The sequence below is a fragment of the Ambystoma mexicanum genome, chromosome 7p, assembly GCF_040938575.1.
Source record: "Ambystoma mexicanum isolate Mex_15411 chromosome 7p, UKY_AmexF1_1, whole genome shotgun sequence".
Taxonomy (NCBI): Eukaryota; Metazoa; Chordata; class Amphibia; order Caudata; family Ambystomatidae; genus Ambystoma; species Ambystoma mexicanum.
The window spans coordinates 654,567,087-654,590,428 of record NC_090939.1 but is presented as its reverse complement, the minus strand read 5'-3'; the positions used below and the strand labels follow the sequence as shown (position 1 = coordinate 654,590,428).

Below are 23,342 nucleotides of genomic sequence, written 5' to 3'. Positions count from 1 at the left end.
GATGTGACACTAAAATTACATGTCTGAGTGGGTCTCCTCCCTCAACCGAATATTCACAACCCTCCTGGTGGACTGTCGCTAGACGTGAAGTTGGACATTTCAGGAAGCAGCCTGTCTCCCGAGGACCCTTATAGTCCAAGTAAGGGACGAGCCTATTTGGGCCAAAGAGGAGACGGCCAATTAACTGTTAAATGCTCTAGGGAGAGGAGCAAGGACCGCAATATGCGATAATTGGGACGAAGGAGGACACACTATATTATGGCAATTACCTTGTTTAGCAGTATTGGGCTGTGCAGCAGCTGTTTAAGATTTTGGTGCAATTTTAGAAACCATCAGGTGACCAAAAGGATCACAATGAGTGCTTGGCTCCCCGGGTTTGTGACTGATATGGTGGGTGGCATCCCCAACTCAGGCAACCAATAACAACCTTGCAAAAACAGCCAGATATAGACCAGAGGATAAACACATGGACACTGGGGGCGTTTTGAAGGACAGTGTCCTGAGATATAATGTGCAGTAGCTCTTGTATTCTGTACAATGCTACATTAGAGGAATTGTGCTGGCTGGTATGCGATACTGGAACAAGCCCTCTTTCAACAAGAAAAGCAGCTTTCTACCTCCCCTCAGTCTTATATCCATAATCCACTCTAATCCAATAACGTTTTATTTGTCCAGCTCCTGGCACTTTTGCCTACAACTCAAAATACAACAACACACCTAACTAACCAATATAAATATTGCTTATTTCCCTTGTTGCACAAACAGCGTTTTCTTTTCCTCTCTCCCAGTAAACAGCATAGGGTTGGCAAGAGACTCCATCTGTTTCCCACACGTGGGCTTCTGTTTAAGAAATCAGTGTATTCTGGGAGTTGTCGTCTTGTTGCTCCCAGTTGGATTAATATACCAGAAGGAAACGATTCGGACAATAACACAAAGGTTTGGAGACATGTTGTCCAGACACATGCAGTCAATTCTCTAGTCACTGTAAAACAGCAAGCGCAAACGAAAGTAAGCCTACTGACATGCTACAAGACTATAAATGAATATTCATTCGTCCCTTCCCTGAACATTATGCCTTCGTTTGCCACATTCCTTCAATTTTCCATTCCTGACCGAGGCGCCTTTCTCCTCCATTCAGTCTCTGGCACATTTGTTTAAGCCAGCAACAAAAACAAAGCCTTTTGTTGTTGCTAGCTGGTATTGATGGTAAAAATACAAAATAGCACTTGGCTTTCTCAGGTGAGTTATTTAGCCAGCTGCTGTCTTCAATGTCCCTAACTGATGGACGCCCTGGGCTGTGAACTGCTTAACCCGTGCATAGAAATAGCCCTGCTTTGGAATAACCGCTGTGTGGCAACATATGCCTGGTTTTTCAGCCAACATCAAAACCGTTTGCATTCTGAAACTTGACATTTGGTTTTTATTTTATACTTGTGGAGTGTAAGAACCAAAATACAAAGTGTGGTATTAATAAAAATCGAGGAATGGGTGCACTTGGTTGTGACACGTGACATGAAGCTACAAGTGTGCTGAGCACAGTTTTGTAAAAAATTGAATGAAGAGGACCCAACAGCACATAAGTGCTAATGTTGGCAGCCCCCTGCATGCAATTTTGCACTTAATGCAAAGTAACTACGACAGTGTGTTAGCTCGAAATATAAACCTGTTTTCTCCGGTGGTAAAGTTGATTAATCCGTCATTTTTTTCTCTTTTCAGGCTGAATTCATACTTCAAATTTTTGATTGTGAGAGACCCTTTTGAAAGACTCATCTCTGCATTTAAGGATAAATTCATCATCAATCCTCGGTTTGAACCCTGGTACAAGCATGATATTGCACCAGCCATCATTCGCAAGTACAGGAAGAACCATACAGAGACCAGAGGGCTGCAGTTTGAGGATTTTGTGCGCTACCTGGGAGACCCCCACCGCAGGCAGCTGGACCTTCAATTTGGCGAGCATATAATCCACTGGGTCTCCTACGTGGAACTCTGTGCCCCCTGTGAAATAAACTACAGTGTGGTCGGGCATCACGAAACACTGGAGGCTGATGCCTTGTACATTCTAAAGGAAGCCGGAATAGACCATTTGGTTTCTTACCCAACAATCCCACCTGGAATTACTCTGTACAACAGAACCAAGGTGCAGAGCTATTTCTCCAGCATCTCCAAAAGAGATATTAGGAGACTTTATGCACGTTTCAAGGGTGACTTTAAGCTCTTTGGTTACCAGGAGCCGGACTTTTTGCTTAATTGATGCCTCAGCGTTTTGGACCTTTGCAAAAATGTTGTTTTTCCATATTTTAATTTTAAAGCTTAGCTCAGAGGTAAGTGTCATGCAGAACGCCATTTTCTTTATTGCGCAGCAACAGAAATTAAAAACAACTGGCCAGAACCCAGAATTAGATGTCCATCGTATGACCCAATTCCGCCAGATACACCATCCAAGATCTCATTAGGTCTTCGGTGCCAGCAAATGAAGTCTTTTACAGAACATTGGAGCTAATTTTATTGTTTTTTTAAGAAAGAAGGATGAATTTATTGTCACCATTCATGGGCACATTTTTTGAGGGTCAGAGTTCCCCAGCACTGTATTTGATTGATCTACATCTTAACCATTTACCATTATACTTGATGAACGGCAATACCACCTCCTCACTCACAGTGACTGAAGAGGAAAGAACCTTGAGCTCAGCAGCTTCCGGTCCCTTCCTTTAGGTTACAGGAACATACTTGCAGATGTCCTCTTTTTCACTCTTTACACATTACATTCGGACTGAGAATTGGATCGTCTCAGAATATCCTTTCTGTGGGATCCTGTTTGGTGCTTTTTAGTTTTGTTTTAGGTCCATCTCTGCCCTTTGGGCCATTATACATTGCATTCCTGCTTATGGGTTCTGCACTTCTCCTTCCCAGTGACTTGGGGTGCATTCGAAGTCCTGGATGGTTGATTTTGTCGTTTTTTAAGATGTCAAAGTGGCTCATGGCTTGCAGGTAGGCAGTGACTCATGTTGGGAAGATGCAGTTCAGGTGCTGAATTTGTTGGTTGCTCTTCCAGGTTCACTTTCCTATTTTACCATTAATATGTGTCGGTCAGCATTGTATTCTTAACATCGGCCTGTTTATCTGTTTTTGTTAAACGCACATCTGTTAATGTTCTGCCTTTGTCTGGATATTTTCCTTCGTGAACCTGCACGTTATAAATGTGTTGCTGTGTGGGAGGCAAATCTTGTTACTCTGCTTGTGTCAAGCGCACCTGGATAACGCTGCTGTATCGCTTGAAGCTCTTTCAATAAAATGGATCATGTGCCTGGTTTTGTTTAGGCTGCTTTGATATTAGGGCCATTGACTTAACATTACACAACTACCCCTTCAGGAGTTACCTGGTTTTCGGATTATTGAGTGTCCCCTTTGCCCTGTTTTTCCCCAGTGTTTGTTGTGTGCTCTCTTTGGCATTAGGAGTGTTGTACCAAAGACTTCAGGGATTCTTCCTCTCAACTGCTTATTTGTTTTATGTGTATTTTTCACCAGGTTTCTTCCTCTACTTTAGCTCAGTGTGTTGTATCCCGGCAGGCTTGGATATTTCTGCTTAAGGCTCTGTTTCTTCCAGGGGTGCTGTAATCTGGAAATCCTTCTTGATGGGGTACATGTTTGGCACTCATGCTTAGGCTCATGGATTGGTCCAATGACAATATTCTTCACAAATGTTATTGTAAACCTATTGTAAATTCTTCTGCTCTGGTCCTCGCCCAGCTTTGATCATGCATAATAGCAAGCTGTGCCGAGACATCACGTTTTAATGGCTCTTAGTTAAGACGAGAGCCATCATTTCATTAATGGCACAGAGGCAAATATAATGCCACCTAAGGCATTTTTGGGGATGGGGGGGTTTCATTAAGCCTGCATACTTGTGAAGGAATAGCTATGGGGCAGTTGTGTAGATGACTTTCTGTTGCTGATCTCTGGTGGTCCCAAATGTCCTACTCTTTCTCCCTCATGTGCAGACCAGGGGTCCCATTTGAAGTCCTGGAAAAAAGACTGCTTCATGTAGTGGCACCTAAACCCTTATGGGTAGTTGTGGTGGGGGGTGTGGATAGTGGGTCTGGTTCAGACGATGGCAACGTAATCTGGAGTTCTGGGATTCATTTGTGTCTAATTGTTGCTGCTGTGCAAAATAGATGACTTTTATGCATGTTTGTCCCTGTGGCATTAATATTACTTTCCAACGTCATAACTAGGAGTAACCAAAATATTTCTGCATAATTGAACCAATTGTTTTTTTTTTCTTATAAGCACCATGCAGTCTATGTTAATAGATAAAATCAGGTTTATTCCTTCCAGCTCACTAGTTGACAAAATGTATGCACCAATAGGAGATACATTTCATCATATTGCATTAGGCTGTCTACACACAATGAATGTTTTTTGCAATGTAAAATAATTCATGTTAATGTAATTGTTATTGTTTGCTTAATATTCCTATCAACACCATGTGTTGATCATGAGCTAAAATGCTACAATGTCGGTGAAACGTAAGCCTGGCCTGAAAATGACCAAAACAGATGAGGTTCAAACAGTGAAAGTACAACTTATGCTCTGCCTTAGTTCCTGTAATGGTTCTACTGCTGGAGACTGCTTTGCAATGGAAAGTGAATTCTGATGAGCGGCCGATGCCCTTTGCACGGATTCTGCAGTACTGTGCCAGCATCTCTGACCATCATCCTGGGAGAAGAGTCCATGTATACATAGCCACTGTTAACTGTATACACTCTGATGGAGCATTCAGTAGTCTGTTTCTCCTATATGTTGCTATTGCATGCTATTTTATGACAGTCAATAAGGCTATTTTTATTTCACCATCTCTTTAATGTGAGCTTCCACAGCTGCAGCATTGAATACCCACACAAAACAAAAAGTAGATTATGAAGGCAGGGTATATGTGGCAACTGCAGACTACTAAGGCCCTTTGTTTTCTTCCCAGCAAAGAGCTAAGTGTCATGCTTTTCTGTCTTGTGTTACGGCGGGCTTGGGGTGCTTGTTTTTTTCCTTTTTACTTCCCATGTGTTTACCTTGCACTGCTTGTGTCCCATCTCCCACCTCGATGCCAGTAGTAGGTTCACTTCTTACATATAAACCATTGATCTCAGACCCTTTGGTCTCGCCTGCATGTTATTCCTTCTGTTATTAATTTCCCCTGTTTTCCTTTGGGACTGTGCTCGGACATGTGCAGACCCACATATAATGCCCCACTTTTGGGCACACCGCTAGATCCTCCCCAGCTTGGGGCCAGCCAGCCGCCGCCAGTGCTCGGAGCCTTATTGCTGCTGCTTCATTAGGGTGCTTTTATTCACCCACAAGGATCCTGTCATCATTTTGATCTACCATGCGGAACGCCGCCATCACCCAACACGGAGCTGGGATTAGGCAACCCAGCGGATGAAATTCATTCCAGGTGCAGCGGTGGGTGTTAGCTGGTCTATGTTGTAGCAAGGGCTATCAAGCAATATATAAAGGGTGCAATCCACGAGTCTTAAGATTGTGAAGATATTTGAAACTCCAACCAGGTTTAAGAAGTTAAACCCAGCGAAAAGGATTGGGGTTAATATAAGCCCTGAGGAAGGCCATGAAGCGGTTGAAATATGTTTTGACTGTGGTTGGACATTAAAAACAGATGAATATATAAATTCCTTTTGAAGAAAAAAGAGTGTTGGACTATTTATTATAATCAGATATTGGTTTATGTGAGGTGAAGAGGGGTGTATGGGCGCAATTAGCCAGGTGTTACTCTGATAAATCATTTTGAATTGGCCTGCATCATTGTGGAAGGTGGTAGCATGCAGTCTGCATTTTGATAGCTATTTTCTCTTGTGATACTGAGTTTTCCATGCTTCCCTTTTGCAGTTGTTTAATGTCACTGGTCTTTGTTCTTACAAGACTTATGACTGGCATTTTTGCACATTTAGGTTAACAGTTGGTTATCGCAGCAATCACTTGGCACTGAAAATGACTGTGTGTTTGGTGGGGAGAGAATGGGCCATGTAGTGATTCTGGCTCACCTGCACCCCACTAATCTGTACAGTATCAATAATGATACTAATTGCTCAATTTCATGTTAAGAATTGTGTTTTGTTAACTGCTATGTTTTGTCCTACTTCTTTTAGCTGGTTCTAATTTTGTAAAACTAATATGGATTTTCTTCTAGACCTTTGCCCCTGGGAGTATTCAGTGCTCCGCCATGCTCGTGGAATTAAGCCTCAGGCAAGAAGTCGCTAAGTCTATTAAGGTTGGTGTTGATTAATGCGTGAAGCTGTCCCTTGAAAAGCCTTACAATTGTTTAGCTTTGGCCTCTCTTAGTACAAGGAATGTTGGCACCACTGGCATTCTCTTGTTTTTAGCCATTTGGGTGAGGTGAGATCTCTGTTTAGACTTGACATCCTAAGAGTGGAACATCCTCTAGCTCCCTTCTTTTCACTTAAGGGGATTCTAGAATCCTATCTTTTCACAGTATAGGCAGGACTTCTGTGGTGTCATGCGTGGATCAAATAAATGGCTATCCTCCATAGCCTAACCGATAGAGGGGACCACAGCAGCACTAGAGCAAAATCTCCATTAAGTAGTGCAAAGCTGCAAAATCTCCATTCAGTAGTGCAAAGCTGCAAAATCTCCATTCAGTAGTGCAAAGCTGCAAAATCTCCATTAAGTAGTGCAAAGGTGCAACATCTCCATTCAGTAGTGCAAAGCTGCAAGTTTCATTCCAGGCTTCTCAAGGTCCCTATATTGACAGGGAGCTGTGGGTGATTTGGCCAACCATTTTACCCATAACACCATTGATGCTGGCACAGGAAGCGGGTCTGTTTGATGAGCCTCTTGATGTCTATGGGGACCAACATTGTAGCCTTTTGAAGGTTTTGTGGCCTGATGTGCTTCCTTTTGTGTAAGGGCTTACACCATCTGGCTGTCATTTTAATAATCCTCATAGAGCTTACAGTGCCATCTTATGTGTGCCTGCCCTGTTATGGTGATTTTTGGCCCATGGAGTGTATGGTCCACTGTATCAGGACTTTAATTTACTAGACTGTTGACACCAATGCTTTTGGTGTCTTCTTCTCCTTGTCTTCCCAAGTGGTCAATGGCCTGGATTGTCTAGATGTGGTTGGACTCTTGCAAGAACCCAGACAAGTCCTGAAAGCTCTCTTATGACATGCTTTTGGATATGATAGGATCTTTGGCATACATTCTTGAGATGCCCGAAGAGGGCCAATTCAGTTGGGGTTCCTTTTGATGTCCCTCTACAGTTGGATCAGAGCTAGCATGCGTTTATCTCTTTAGCAACCTTGGCTGAACACTGTTTGGCTGTCCTTGTGCATCACAACCCCAGCTTGGCCAATAAGATGCTGGTGGTCTTATATATAAAACTGCATATTTCCAACGCTAGACGAGGCATTGGTTTGAAGTACCCGCAACACAAGTCCAAACATAATCAGTGATCCAGTACACAAATACATGTCTTTATTGTGTCATGGCAACACAAAAGCTTCACTCATTTTTCCCTCTACTTAGAGCTTGCTCACAGGTATTTTGAACAGTGGACATGAAATTAAGCTACAGGGCACATTGCATCAAAATGCCACTTCTATTAAATGTTCATTACACAAAAGCAAAACATACCTAGCATTACTAAAATGCTGGCCACCTTATAATGACAGAACAACAAATGTATACTATTGTATATAAAGTACTTTCTTACAAAAGTTATTTATAAATATATATATACATATGATATGGCATTTCTAACGCGCCTATACACAAGTGTTTCAAGGCGGGGGGGGGAGAAGGGGAGACAGACAACGATCCTACTAGGCAAGGTATCATTCAGATCGCGCAAGGGTAGAGGGGAAGGGAAAAGTGCAAGGGGGAAAGGGAGAGGGGAAAGTGCAGTACAGGGTTAATGGCATACAGGATAAATAACAAGGGCCAGCTGGTGGCAAGTGCGAGGTAAGTGCAGACAAGTGCTGGGAAGGGGGGGCTGTAGGGATACAGACACAGTCCCGCAGTGCAGGGGTTGCCAGGGAGGCAGTGCAGGGGAGAGTGGCTGGGCCAAGGACCGAGAATGGTGAGTGGCCCCGTTGCAGATTCAGTGCAGTTTCAGTAAGTTTAGCAGGGGAGAGGGGAAGAGAAAGCTGAGGCAAAGAGGAAGGTTTTGAGGTGCTTCCGGAACCGGAGATGGTTCTCCTCAAGTTTCAGGGAGGCAGGAAGGCTGTTCCAGAGGGAGGCACCTGCAGCAGAGAGAGATCTGCCCCCAACTCGTTGTTTGGAGAAGCGGCTGACCCTGAGGGAGGTGGAGGCGGATGAGCGAAGAGCTCGAGAAGGAAGATATTTAGGAAGAGAGAGTTGAAGGTATTTTGGCCCAAGGCCCCAGAAGGCCTTGTGGACAATGCAGAGGGTTTTGAACTTGATCCTCGCAGTCACTGGGAGCCAGTGTAGTGATTTCAGTCCTGGAGAGATACGGTCCCTGGGGTTGAGGCCAAGGACAAGTCTCACAGCCCTGTTCTGGATGAGTTGCAAAGGGCGCAGAGTAGAGGCAGGCAGATTTAGATAGAGGCTGTTAAAGTAGTCCAGCTTCGAGAGAACCAGGGCTCTAGAGACAGTGAGCTTCTGGGGGAAGGAGAGGAAAGGAAGGATACCTCTGAGGAGGTGTAGCTGGTAGTGTGACTTCTTAGAGACGTCGGATATGTGAGGAGAGAAGAAGAGTGTGGAGTCGAAGATGACCCTGAGGTTTTTTGCCTTGCAGGTAGGTGCAGGAAGAGGGCCAAGATCGGCCGGCCAGAGAGCAGCACTGCAGGGAAGGAGGGAGTGGGTGTGCCGATGAGTAGGATCTCAGTCTTACTGGCATTAAGGCAGAGGTCGTTGGCGGAACACCATTCCTGGATAGCAGAAAGACAGTCAGAGATGAGGGAAGGAGAAGAGGAGGCCGAGGATAGCCTGAAAATGAGCTGGCTATCATCCGCATAGCACTGAAAGTTGGGGCAGAGAGCGGCGATGCGGTGGGCAAGGAGTGCCAGATACTGGTTGAAAAGCCAGGGAGAGAGGTTAGATCCCTGGGGGACACCAAAGGTAGAGAAAAAGATGTCAGAGAGGAAAGACCCCAGTTGGACCTGGGAGGGTCGGTTGGAGAGGAAAGAGGTCAGCCACGCCAGAGCCTGACCAGTCAGACCCAGGTTATCACGGAGACGGTTGAGCAGGATGGTATGTTTGACAGTATCAAAGGCAGAAGAGAGATCAAGCAAAATGAGAGCACATGGAGTGTTAGAGTCAAGGTTCGAGAGCAGGTCCTCACGGATGTTCAGGAGAGCAGTTTCCGTGCTTCTGGCAGCTCTGAAGCCAGACTGATGGTCATGAAGACTACCAACAGCTTCAGCATGGAGATTAAGCTGGGAGGTGGCCAGTTTCTCCAGGAGCTTGCCCAGGAAGGGAGTGATAGAGATTGGGCGATAGTTAGCTGGGCAGGTGGGGTCGGAAGAGGGTTTCTTAAGAAGGGGGTGCACAAGGGAGTGCTTGAGAGGGGATGGGAAGACTCCAGAGGCGAAGGAGTGATTGCAGAAGTCAGCAAGGGCAGGAGCCAAGAAGTCAATGTGGTCCTTGATAGTTTTGGAGGAACAGGGGTGGACCTGTTTTGATGAGACTTTCATAGATTGGACGTGTCTCGAAACCGCGTCAGCAGAAAAAAGGGGAAAGGCAGAGAAGGGGAGAGGAGCGATGGCTGCAGAAGGGCCAGAGGAAGAGCAGGGAATAGAGGGGGGAGGTGATAGGAGGTGAGTGAGGACAGGATGTCCTGAGTTTTTGAAATGAAGTGAGAGGCCAGTGCTGTGCAGAGGGCCTGGGAGGGGACAGGAGAGGTAGAGACTGCAGCAGGGTTGGCCAGCTCCTTGCAGATTTTAAAAGAGTTCGGCCGAATTGTTAGATGCCGCAGAGATGTGGGCTTGGATGAGGGCTCTCTTCTTGGTGAGAACGGAGAGCCGGTATTGCCTTTGGAGCAGGCGACAGGCCAGTTTGACATAGGGGACACGTATATTTATAACTAATTATGTTCAATGGTAACTTTAAAAGATCAGGTTTAAGTGGCCTAACAAAAAAACTGCTCATACACCAGTTATACAATCTTTGTATCCATATATAGAAATGCCACTATATTGATGTTAATAATCTGTAAAAATAATTCACAAAAGAGCTATTGTTAGCTTAATTTGTGCACCTTATTATAAAAAAAGCAGCACATATACACTAATGCTTTGATATACAGTTATGCCCACTTTACCCCACTGTCTTCAACTGTACATTATTTAAGAGCAATTTAGTTTACTACTACAATATTACGCAATATTTATGAATCAATTCACCATGAAAAGGTGTATAGCTCTTCATCATAGTTATGTCTAGGTGGAGTTTTCGTGTTCAGGACACGAATACATTTTGTTTCCATTCTTTATTTTGTACCTACCTGTAATGTTTAGCAGTCGAGTATGATTGGTCCTCTTTTATATCGCTCATATGTGCTGTAAGCTCAGTACCAACATATTTCTCACAATGAGGGTGATTTACGCTAGGATGTCAAAGGACTTTTTGGGCCTCCTTACAAGTTTGGTGGTAGCCTTGCCGGTAAAACCGGCAGGCTGCCGCCAAACTTGCACATTTTTCCGATCCCTGGCAATGGGGAAATACAGGGCCATTACAACCATGGCGGACCTTGTATTTCCCCATTGCCAAAGGCCGGAAACTTGTACTTCTCATTCCCATTTGAGCCCCATAAATGGGAATGGAGAGGTCGGATGCACCGGCACCATTCAGAATAGTGCCGGTGCATCCGACATGCTCTGCTCGTGGGTGCCTTTCTGCCCGCCAGGTCCGACCTGGCAGGTGAAAAGGCACCCGCGAGCAGAACTCATAGTTTGCCGGTCCGGTAACTACGGTACCGGCAAGCTTACCGGTACCGTAGTTACTGGACCGGCAAACTTGTAATGAGGCCCTATAAGTTTCATTTTAAGATCCTATCGGTCATTATCACATGCCATTGTTTCTTGATGAGCGACTTCACTCTATCCTCATATGGGCTAATCATCCTAATCTTTTCTTTTCTCAGATCAACCCTACTATGACCCATTAATTGCTTCTCCTTTTCCTTCCTAGTTATCAGAAATGTACAATAGCACCTGGAGCGTTCCAAGTGCCGAATGGCTTTACCACAACAAAAAATTATCCCAGGCCCAAATAATAGGTCAGATTCAAGGAATATGGCAAAATACTGCTTTATTATCGAGTCAGTAGAGAAATCTGGCAAGCAAAACAAATCTCAACTCACACACTCTCATTGCATTTCGGGTACACAAAAGGTTTTATACCTCAACATATGTCAGCTATGATTTCATCCTACGTAGCTAACAATAAAAAACAGTATCCCGTCATTTTATTGGAAACAAAAACTTTCAGAGTGGACAATAACACCGAAAAACATTGCAAACATGAATTAAATAAATAAAGGGTAGTGGGGTAAGGGGTTAAAATGGGTTGGGTTGGGGTGATGTTAAAAGGTTAAAAAAAACTCTTTTTTTCTGGGATGAAATTTACCACTCTGTTATTGTTGCAGTAAGATCACATATATCCACAAAACCTACTGGGTGGAGGGATTGGTTAGTGGAAATGTATAGATACAGTTTTTCTAAGTGTTCGTATCATCATTGGATGACTCATCTGGTAGGCATGCCTTGAACCACCTCGAAATACGTAAAATTCAGATGATTACGTAATAACAGCAGCCTATTGGCCCTTGCAGCAATGTATGGTCCACCATCACATAGGACTTCATGATTAGTTGGCACGCTTACCAACCTTGGACATTCGGTTTGTTAGCAGCATATAAGCAATGAAACCCAGATGCAAGGGGACAACTGCCTTTTTTAGCTAATTAGCCTACCATCTCTCATCAGTTAGGCCATAAACCAAGGCTTCTTCTTTGTAGTTGACCTTGCTGACTGTTCTCTTCCTCAGAACTCTAAAGGGAGTGATGGTACATTGCTATCTTCATCTAGAGATTTATGAATAGGCCTTGTCTTCCGGTCCTGAATCAAGTTTTATCAGACCATAATTTTGTCCATTCTGCCCTTCTATTTAGTCCTATTTGATTCCATTATATTGGGTGCGATTACTCTTCTTGGACTCTGGAGACTTGGTTTCTCCATTCTGCATGTGCTTTCTCGATCTTTAACTGAGCAATACTTGGCACTCACAACTGTTTACTCCTTTACTTAATCTAAGAGAAATGTGTCCCACGTACATAGCTTGTCCTCTTCGACTCCTTTCGAGCCATATAGTTGCCCTTGCTGTGACATCCTTGATTCTGAGCCAAACAAATACCCTTTGAATCCTGCACAAATTTATATTCCACTGCCTGTCAACATTGCAGCCTTGGTTTCCCTCCTCGAGGCTTCTTGCTTACTATTATACCATGCCGACGTCCATTTTCTTAACATGGCTGCTTTAATTGCATTCTATTTTCTATTTTAGCAAGCTTCTATGTTATCTTATCTACATTGTGTTTCTGCATATATATATCTACTACATCTCTTATCTTCTTAGTGTATATGGTTTTCTTCATATTTGCATATATGTTTACTTCGTTACTTCGACACTTCAATCGCATCTTCGTTCTTTAGATATCCATACATTGAGTTCAGTGCGTCCACGTATCTTCTCTCTTTAGTGGCATCACTTTACATCTGTCAAACTTCATTTATAGTTCTTCTATATCCATTGGTGTCTGCAGGTTCATGTGTACCACATCAGTTTGGGAATGCATTCAGTACGGTTGTCTGATCACATAACGTCTGTCATATCTTCAATGTGATATTGGGATGATACCAGATGTCAAACACATTGCTTTCCTGCTGTTCTTCCATTATGACAGAGGTGAGGGGGCGGGCTCTATAAATGACGTGTACAACTGCCTCTCTACAGAAAATGCTCTCTATTCATATTGCTGACTTTAAGAAACTTGTTTTCAATTACTTTTTTTAGAATAACATCTTTGAATTTATGTACATTAATTCTAGAATCAGCAAATAATCATCCTGCAAACAATTTCTTCTGATATGACGAAATTCATAGAATACTCGACTTTAGGTTTTCTGGATACTTGCTATGGGTATGTAATATAGAATTAGAGCTGGTGGGTTTTCTAAATTTGGCGGATTGAAGCTTACTATTTTCTACATAAATGATCACATAAAAAAACTGTTCTTCACTGTGTTACCTCTGAATTGTAGATTGAGATAATTGCTATTGAGGAACAGCATAAATTCCTGTGATTTAGAAATCTCACTATGCCATATGATGAATAAATCATCGATCTATCTCAACCACAAGGCCATTGTGTGCGTGTGCTCAGTGTTAGCTTCAAGCCAAACTCTATTTTATTCCCAAAAGCCCATCATTAAATTGGTCTAGGGTGGAGCAAAGGTAGTGCCCAAAGCTGTTCCTCTCAATTGTTGATTATAAATACTGTCAGGCAAAATATTAGCATTTCAACAAACCTCTCTGAATGTTTCAACAGATTTACAGATGTAGTTCTTAGAAAGTTTCACATGCATCAATCTCATGTTGATGGTCAATGGATGTATATAATTAGACTACATCCATGGTTACAAGATTATGCCGGTAAGATAGCTCAGCGGGTTGAGCGCTCGCTGCTGCGATCTGAGCGTGATCTGCAGGTCGCAGGTTTCGAATCCCGGCAAGGCCAACTCAGCCTTTCATCCTTCCGAGGTCGATAAGTGAATACCAATTTCGGTTGGGTGATATTGTATGTAAATATGTGCTCTTTAAAGCACTTTGGATAAAGGCACTATATAAATAACACATCATTATCATTATAATTCAAATGATCTTCAAATATGAGGGAAGACGCACAACTAGAGGAACAGGTACCTCATCAACATAACGACTGGTGTTTTCCAAAAGCGAACCATTAGAGGCAACTTTGGGTCTCCCCGGTTGTCTCTTTAGACACTTATGGACTATGCAGAGTCAGAAGAAGGACACAGACTTTATGAGACAGTTTATTTGTAATGCGTTTATTAAAAAATCAAAAGAAAGCCTTTCTTTCCCTATCAATATGGGGTGTTCCCTGCCTACTTTATTAACTAAGGTGCTTGTCAGATGTAAATAAAGGTTCAAAAGAATCAGTCTGCTGTCCAAAGCTAACCTAACTGATCCTACCAATATTTTAATCAACTAATGTCAGGAGAAGCACTCCCTTCTACTGGCAGTTGGGATTTTGCACTTACGTTCTCTTCTTTCCACAGATCTGATCAATATACAATCCTTAAATAGTGTCTTGTTATTCTATGTGTTACTTCCTTCAACTCCCTTAGCTGATTGCTTATCTCTTAGTCTCTCCTGGTGAGGTGCCACTTGCCTCACCCCTAGGAATGGTTTTTGTGGAGCGGGCTCACCGCCCTAGCGCATGGGAGTTGGGGGAGGGCTGGGGAGAAGGGACACATTCCCTTGATTTGTTGATATGATAGGAAAATCCGTCTTCAGACAGTATCATTCATCATCATTAATAAGTCCAGTCTGATTCCACTCATTTAACCATTGGTTGTAACATGCTTTGCTCTTCATAGTATGCGTAATTTAGAATAACACGTAGCGTGCCTCAGTTCGCAATAAGCCTCTTTACTGAAATTTCTCTAACATAATAACCACATTTCCACCTTTTTCTTATGGTTTGAGGACTAAATTGGTGTTCTTTTGAAAATCAGTCAGGAAATTCCAATCTTCTTTTCTCATGTTGTCTTGTACACCTTTAGTGAAAAGTATACATTTCTTCAGATCTATCACCAAATCCTAAATGATGCAGCCAAAAGCAGTTATCGAAGGATTAAAATGTGTTTTTTTTTTTCTTTGTCTTACTTTTGCTAGGCCATGTGTTGTATCGATACTTAGAGCTTGAAAGTCAATTGACCTCTCCTCTGCACTGTATGGGCTATCTAGTGATGCTAGGTCTTTGATCCTTGTTAAATCTCCAATAGTAAGACATATCTGTCCTATTTTAGGTATTGACTTATACATGTATATGTATATATATATATATATATAAAGAAATCTATGTGCATGTCTAGGACAAATGGACAAACCATGATGAAAAAGGGCAGGCATGCGCTACAATACATCAAATGTTTCATTCAATAATGGTTTTCTGTGTTCTGGAGAAGATAGGAAACTATTGCATTGGTTTTCCACAGTTGTAGTGGGACATGCAAGCCCAAGGCTCAGTTTTGCACATTTCATTAATGGTGACAGTTTTGCTTAGTGACCTATTCCATCAAGTCAAGTTTGGACTTTACTTATCAAATGTCCGGTCACTTCATCTAATATGTCAACAAACTCTTGTTTGATTAGCAAAAAGGAAGTGTTTCAGAGGTATTTCTTTAACTTCTCATCTTGCTAGTAACACAGTTGTCAACAGCTTTCACCAATCTCTTGGCTTTGCCAATAAGGCAACATTTTTCAAAGGCTTTCTACAACCTCTTTGCTTAATTAATAATGGAACATTCTTCAGTAGCTTTCTAAGCTTGCCCAGCAAGAAGCAGTTTTCAGAAAGACATTATTTAGCTAGAGCAGATTCACTGAAGTGTCTACTACCTACTCCTGATTATATCATTTTACTAACAGAAATTGGACTGGCTGCATTTAGTGTTGTCTTCTCTCCCATCAACCCCGGCAGTTATGCCCTAGTCATGGGGAGAGGAAAGCCGGTGTTATAAACGTTAGGCTGCCATCTTGGATTTCATCTGGCTTTCAATCAACCATCTTGATGCTGTTTTCTCTCCATCATAATTTGGTCGCTTTTTTCGCCATCCCAAGGACCACAGCATTCTGAAACCACGCCATCTGCCACTGGGTGAGATGCTGCAAAGCTGCGCAGAGCAGTTTGGTTGAGGCAGAGTAGCATTATCAGAACACCAGAGTTAAGGTACTTGAGCATTGGTTTGTGTTTTATTGTCCTAGCCTTTGTGCCGATTCATCACATAGAGTGAGAACAGGCTTTCAAGAGGGGTCTGTGGCCCTTTATAAATGTTCAGCTGCTCGAAGAATGGGTGGTTTGCCAGTATTTCAAAACGGGGAGTGTTGGCCTGTTCAGGGATTTTCTCTTTCCCAGCAACTTCCTTGTTAAGGTATGCTAACGCGGTATGATCATGTGACAAAATAGACATTTTATTTGTAAATCATTCTGATGGATGCAGTATTCCTGGATGTTCACACTGGTGAATCTTGCTTCTTTACGCACGCGTAATCTGAGGTTTTGACCATGCATACATCTTGGCCTACATTTCTATCAAAACATTATTTTGCTTCTCACAGTTTGACTGGAAAGCAATCATTTCTTTTGAGAAGAGGCTGTATTACTCCTTCCTTGTTTGCTCTTCCTAGCTTTTTGAAAATGTGCAATTGACATCTAAGTTTATTTTCAGGTTTGGGTTTCATGTCTTTGCCTTCTCAAGAAGCTGCATGTTTTATGTGCATTTGTTCGAGCAGTGCATTCACCAACAGTCACAGGCAAGCTGTGACATGATACTGGCTTGCTAAGGACTGGACATAGAGCTAGGTTTTGGGTAGGCCTTGTTTGCACGTTGCTGTGTGACACATTCATCGATTTGAAGAAGGTAAACAACTGAAGTACCATCTGAAGAGTTTAGGAAGAGATAATCCAGGAGAGCGAGAACAGGATGTGCGATCGCAAGAGAGGCACACACATGACAAGATATTGTATTACACCTAAAGAAGTCTGGAGAACATACCAATGATTGTTGTAGGCACAAGGCACTCTATGTCAAAGCGACTGACATGCCACAAGAAGAGAACACCTGTGCTTTTTCTATGGGCTTTAACTCACTCAGGAAGACCTCAGTCACGTTTTAGTACCACTGATTTGCATATCTGTCGGATCCAGCCAATAGAGGCACTCCAGACATGGATCCCTTGCTGTCTGTGCCCAGCCATGCTGCTGCAACTCACTAATGGGGCTCTGAGTCAGAAACATGTACCCCGGGTTGCAGTTGGAACTCTTTTTCAGAGATTTGCTTGGCATTTTGGAGTAGACTTCTTTTATGGGTGGAATCAGACTGATATAAATGGGTGTTGTTCTCAGTAGAGGATTGATCCCATTGTTGTTACGGTTGCTTTAAGTTAAGATTCAACAACTTGATCAGCATGTGGGTTCCATATTATATGTACCTGGTGTGCTTGTGTCTTAATGCTACAATGGATCCCTGTGTTTTTACCGCTCATGTTTCAGTTGTCTTTGGTTTTAAATTTTGTGTATTGAGCAAAATGTGGGGTGGAGGGGATACCCCACAGCCTCTATTTACCCCCACACCAAATCCTTATCTCTTTTGCCAAACTCAACATCTTGACGGTAGAATGATTTTGCTGCACTAAAAAAGGAGTGTGACAAGGGGCCTCATTACACAGAAGGCGGTAAGGGTTAACGGTCACCGGTAAGGATACCGGTGACCGTTAACCCTTACCGCCTTACTACGAGGTCCCTTTGCGGGACCCGACCTTAACGGCTGTTGTAGACCTTGGTGCAAATTACGGTACCCTAATTAGCTCCTTCCCCATTCCCATTATGGGAATGGGGAAGGGCCATGGAGAAAGGGGGAATTACGGCCCCGCCAACCTTGGAATGGGGTGGTAATTCCCCTTTCCTCCATGGTGGTACCGGTATGGTATCGGCACCAACCATGGTGCTAATAGCACCATGGTTTACCGCCTTCCGTGTAATGAGGCCCAAAGTGTTTTTTACTAACAACTGAGCACCCGGGATGCACATGTCTTAACAAAGTGGGAGGTTTGCCCATAAAACTTGTATAACCATCCTATTTCTGGTGCGCGTTGACACCTGCTGTGTGCCTATAGCCACCTTAGAGCAAACATTTAATAAAGTCCCTTGGAGGATGGTCCCCTTAGAAACCTGTCAGTGTCTGGTTTAGTCCCACTTTCTGCCCATTTTCACCGCTAATTGCGCTGGCACTGATGGCGCTGTTACTTCCCCATAGAGTCCTATGGACTCTACACTAAATGGGGAGTAACAGCCTTAGTGCAACTCGGGATCTGGCGCTAATAGCGCCGGACCGAGTTGCAATAATACTATTTGCATTGGAGGTATCCCGGCGCAATTTCCACCGGGATACCGCCAATGCCGTGTTGAGGCCCAATGTAATGATACTAGCCTTTGGGTCCCTAAAATCTCAATTTCCTAGTCACAGCCAGCTATGAAAGTCATAATTATATTCAAAAAGTTCAAATGCAGGATAGGTTTAGGTTGACGTTAACGTTTTACAATCCATATGTTTACATTTTTCTGTGTATGTTTGCAGGTTAACACTGAAGACTGGAAGCACAGGTTCAATAGGCTTGATTAGGGTCTATCCGCCGTTTTACCCATAGTGTGATAGTATGCGTTGTCATACTTTTGCTTCCCATTAGGTGTGTAGTAGCAACTGGGATGCACTCACCAAGAACTGAGTTGAGTGACTGTCTGCAAAAGATGCTCAGGTCATTCCTGTTTTGTATCCTGTTAATATTTGTGAAGGGCTTATTAATGCTTATGCTCAAATGAAGCTGCCTTCAATGTAAGCATTGTAATGTATGGCCTCCATTAAGATGTTAGACTTGCAGACCGAAACCTTGTAAATGAGTTAGACTTTTCTGAGATCCTAATCGTTTATTGGCTTTCCCTCCAAGGTAGTCTATTAATCGCTGTTCTCATCTTTTTCTCTAGGCAAGCATTTTGTCTGGGAGATTGCAAACAAAAGATCTTATGTGGATATAACACGATATTGCCTTTTATTTGTTTTAGTTTTTGTATCTTGTATCTGATTGGGTTTATAGATATGCATATTTTTGTGCTTATCGAATTACTTGCAAAGTGTGGATTTCAGATTCCACGTAGGAACCTTTTCCAGAGATCTGCCCTGAGATAGAAGCATTAACTTCCTGCCCTATAGCAGTATGGTATAAGCTGGGGCGGTAGTGTTGGACTGTTAGTAGACTGAACCCATTCCATGGAATATCCTGAATAGAACTCTGTCGCTTACCAAGTCTTCTGGGAGTCGCTCACAGGTTGTGTAAGGATCACAACCTATAGTATTGTAAATATCAACATTAGTAATGTTTTCCACTAATATAGAACTGGAACATTTCTCTCCTTGCAGATGATATCATTGAGAAGGATGTATGTCTTCACTTCTTCTGCATTCACTTTGTCGCATTTACCTCTTCATACCTTTACTGCTTCTCTCTTTCACTTCTTCTAACATTCACTTTGCCATTACAGGAGGCGACCCCCCAATCACCCCTCCTTCTTTACTTACCGATATTCTTCCCTCTAAACCCCCTTGACCGCAACCCTAACCTTACGGCTAGCCTCCCCATATCCATTTTCATCTTGACAATTTAAAGATGAAGTAAAGGTAAGGAGAAGTAAACGCATTAAGAAGTAAGTGTCTGCTGAAGTGAACGTAGAAGAAGTAAGTGTGGAAGATCTTGTTTAGGCAAAATAAAGGAGGGGTATCCATTCAGAACCCCTTGTTATGTTATGGTATGTTGTGCTCAGTGCGGGTTTTTATGCTGCAGTCTGTAGAAGTTACATTTTCCTCCTTGGCAGGCTGAACTCCTGCCTGTGCTGAGCCAGTGGCACCTCCTTCCAGGAGTGGACTGGCTATAGGGAACTCTGGAGATTTCCCGGTGGGCCTCTGGACCCTGGGCCTCTTTTGTGTGGTATTCCGAAATGTTCTCATAGGAAATGCATTGGGCTTGGTGTAAATGTGTCATTTGGGGCCACTTTGAACATTATTTCTAGGGCCTCTTTTAGTTCCCAGTCCACCCCTGCCTCCTTTTAATCATGTAAGCTGCTGCTGTTCAAGCTCAGAGGTCAAGAAGTGCCAAGGGTCTGGCTATCGTAATGGGAGGTGTGTCCATGTGCAAGTGGTCAGTAAATGTTTCCGGCAGCACTAGCAGCAGTTTTCTCCTGTTGTTACTTTGGTTTTATACAGCTGTGATGGCACATGGCATGTTCCATATTATACTTCTGCATTCTGCAAGAAAGTGTTGGCACAGTCCAAATGCTTCCTTAATGTGACAAGCCTGGCCAATCGGCGCTGAACTGCTTGTAACATTTTTGGTGCACCCTTTGCAATTGCCAAACAAGAGTGACCTTGGCCTGTGTACCTCGAACACATAGACAATCATTCCTATGCCATTGGGCAATCAGAAATGTTCATTCTGTCTTGGTATTGTAACTGTGTAGATGTGTTTCACTTTATTATTCCCCTTTTGCCTCAGAGCTCCTGGCACTAAGAGCTACCGCCAGGCTTTAAACTCTTCAGTGGCATGTGCACCAAAAAGATCCAGGTAACCGGCTGCACATTTGTGGTGTGTTTGAAAGGAATAGCAGCTAACTTGCCTTCTAAAATGTCTTCCCCTGCATTGCCTTAGGCCACGCCGTGTAAGGTTTATTTCTGAAAAGTATTTTTAAAAATCCATAAAAGCAACAAAATGCATAACACTCGAAAATCTAAAAATACCGTATACAATATATTCTCCATTGTGATTTCAGAAAGACAGGGTTTACTACATTGAAAATCTCTGCCCAGTTGTTTTTTCTTTCATTGAACAAGGACTGAGCTGTTCCACCACATGGAATTATGTGGTTACTCCTCATACAAAGATTGCCAATTGAGCTGTATCTCTCATATATGTGCTTTCTTCAACCTCCAAGTTGTAATGCTGGCAGATACAGAGTCTTCATCAGTGAACCGTCAACATCTAATGCTGTCATTTGCTCTTCTAGCCAATGTCGCATGTGAAAGACTGTTTTTTTTTCCCCACCGCTGATTGTCAGCGAATCCCAGCGATGTAAATATGCCCAACCAATCTTTCACTAATCCTCCCTCGGTTTTCCTGTCTGAGCTATCCCTTTGGATATCAAGAAACTAATCGTGGTTGCTTCTTCTGAAATCTACCTGGCAGCTTTGAAGAAAAACCACTGGACATAATGCTCTGTTTCTGAGAGTTCGCTCAATTATCTGACCAGCTAGGTTGTCAAATTTATTTGCATGTTTTGTAAAATGAGAGCTACTTTTATTTGGTAAATTAACACATGATGTTCCTGTTTTGTCTTAATAGTGATAAAATTTAGGGATCCAGGTATCCTTAAAATGTGACATTCGGCATCATCAGTTTCATTTCCTCTGATTTTCCAACCTTTGAGCATAATGTAGGCACTTTGGCTAATAGATTAATTATAGTCCTAGAAAAACTAGTTTGACACATACATGTTAAGTCAAGAACAACTGAACAGTTAAAAATCACAGTTTATTTCGTCATAACCCTGTGGTATCAATATGGACCTTGCTGTCAGGTTAAAATAGTTGTAATATGTAAAATGCATCCCATACATGCCTTCACTCTAGTCCTGGTTTCACATTGCATTCTGGGCCTTGCAGTCCTAGATTGTCCCTCAAACCCAGCACTACAACTCCAATAATTCAAAGGTAATACCAGGACCGGACGAGCATCTCCCAAATGGAATGGGTCATGTTGGTATATATAACATCCTCGCTTGTGCTGCCATCATAGTTCAAGTTCAGCCTCAAATGCCAGTTAATGTCTCCTATGCCTGGTAGATTTATCATATATAAGGTACGTCCTCACACATGCCGTTGCCACCAACATATGCCAAGTGCAGCCTCAAATGCATCAGTAAAATCCAATTAGTGAAACTATACGGCTCTTATCCCTAGTAAATGTAGATTCTGCATGTGTGAGGTACATCCTCACAAATGCAGTTGCTGCCAACATATGCCAGGGTAAGCCTCAAGTTGTATGTCCAAGCCAGGGCCACATGTATCAAACACAGTGTACCTATCCACTCCAGTAAAATGAAAAGTAGCACTCATTCAGCTTCCTGACCCAGTTCAAGTAAACATTGACACTCTAGCCCCCCCAACCCCTCAGTTCTTAGCTTTGGTTCTCGGCACAGAGCTCGACACTGTTCATGAAAACACCTGCATCTCTCCAACGTCTCCTCTACATCATGACACAGAAAAGAAAAGGCTGGTTCCCATCCCTCTTCCCTACCCAGACACGTGGAAGCTGCTGAATGGCTAGGGGAGAGATAGGGGGGTGGAAACGCAGAATGTAAACAAGACTCGGAGCTGTGTTTACTTTCTGCGCACAGCATTGTGGGCCAGAGAAAAAAGGTTGGAGATCTGTAAGGAGGCCAGCAGGCAGCATGTTGAACAACCTGGAGGCCTTGATGCCCTCAAAAAGGACTTTTGCCACTCTTTCTCCAGAACCACTTGAACCTACCTTTTTCATCATTAAGATTATCTGACCTGCTGCATAAATCTGTACCTAACAAACTGAGGAGTAACTCCCAAGTTATAGGACAGTTTGCTTGTAATGTTGGAACTCTAAATTCCATTCTAATTTTGTTGACAACACCAGTAGTTATTTCTTGCTGGTGGCCTCTGCATGGTTATGTTGTTGCAGTTGTAATACTGAGGGTCGATGGCAGTACTTAATGGGTCATGACTATAATCCCATATCAATTTGCTAGCCATATTATGACTTGAAGTCTGATTTGTTTGCTTTCTTTGCAAAACTCAATGAAAGGAGGCACTGGAGTTGCCAAAAAGTGTGTGCTCTTTAGAAGAATTTAGAAAAAATAAATCATCCTATACATTTGTTGGCTATTAGGCCTAATTGTGAAGTAATGTATTTTAGCATTGCTTGTTTTCTAATGATGCTTTTTTCATTGGAACAATAAATAATGGGATGAAAACGACTTTGTGTTATTGGAACGAAAGAAGATTACGCATGTCGACAAAGTGTAAAAACAGCATTGCCAAAGCAGCTATTTGAAAAGCGCCATGGAATGTATTTGAGCCACAACGTGAAGTAATGTGTACACAATGAAAACACTAAATGATGCAAAAGTGCTAAGAAGTGACCGTTGTAACAAGATGTCATCATTGTTTTTCAAATAAATGAAGGTGAATTGGCTAGGGTACTGGGGTTCAGCGAAATGTGTTTGATAAAGACTGAAAAAAACTGGAAGGCATTGGTACGCAGTAAATATGTTGGGATGAAAGAAGCACGTTAAAAAAGAATTCAACAGTAAGTTAAAAAAAATGTTCATGGCAGCCAACTCAGTAAAACTGGGGGAATACAAAAACTTAAAAACACAATTAGGTACAGGGTACACTAGGCGAGCTAAATAACAT

The 23,342-nt window shown here is 42.7% G+C and overlaps 1 protein-coding gene across 4 annotated transcripts in view; it reads left to right on the top strand.

The window, feature by feature from the left end:
- Nucleotides 1-22,900, top strand: part of CHST10 (carbohydrate sulfotransferase 10) — a 217,843-nt gene extending 194,943 nt beyond the window's left edge. For all 4 annotated transcript variants that reach the window (XM_069636701.1, XM_069636699.1, XM_069636700.1 and 1 more), the window contains one exon: nucleotides 1,717-22,900. In XM_069636701.1, the coding sequence (XP_069492802.1) occupies nucleotides 1,717-2,254 (538 nt within the window). In that variant the 3' untranslated portion in view covers nucleotides 2,255-22,900. The remainder of the gene's footprint in view (nucleotides 1-1,716) is intronic.
- Nucleotides 22,901-23,342: the final 442 nt, after the last annotated feature.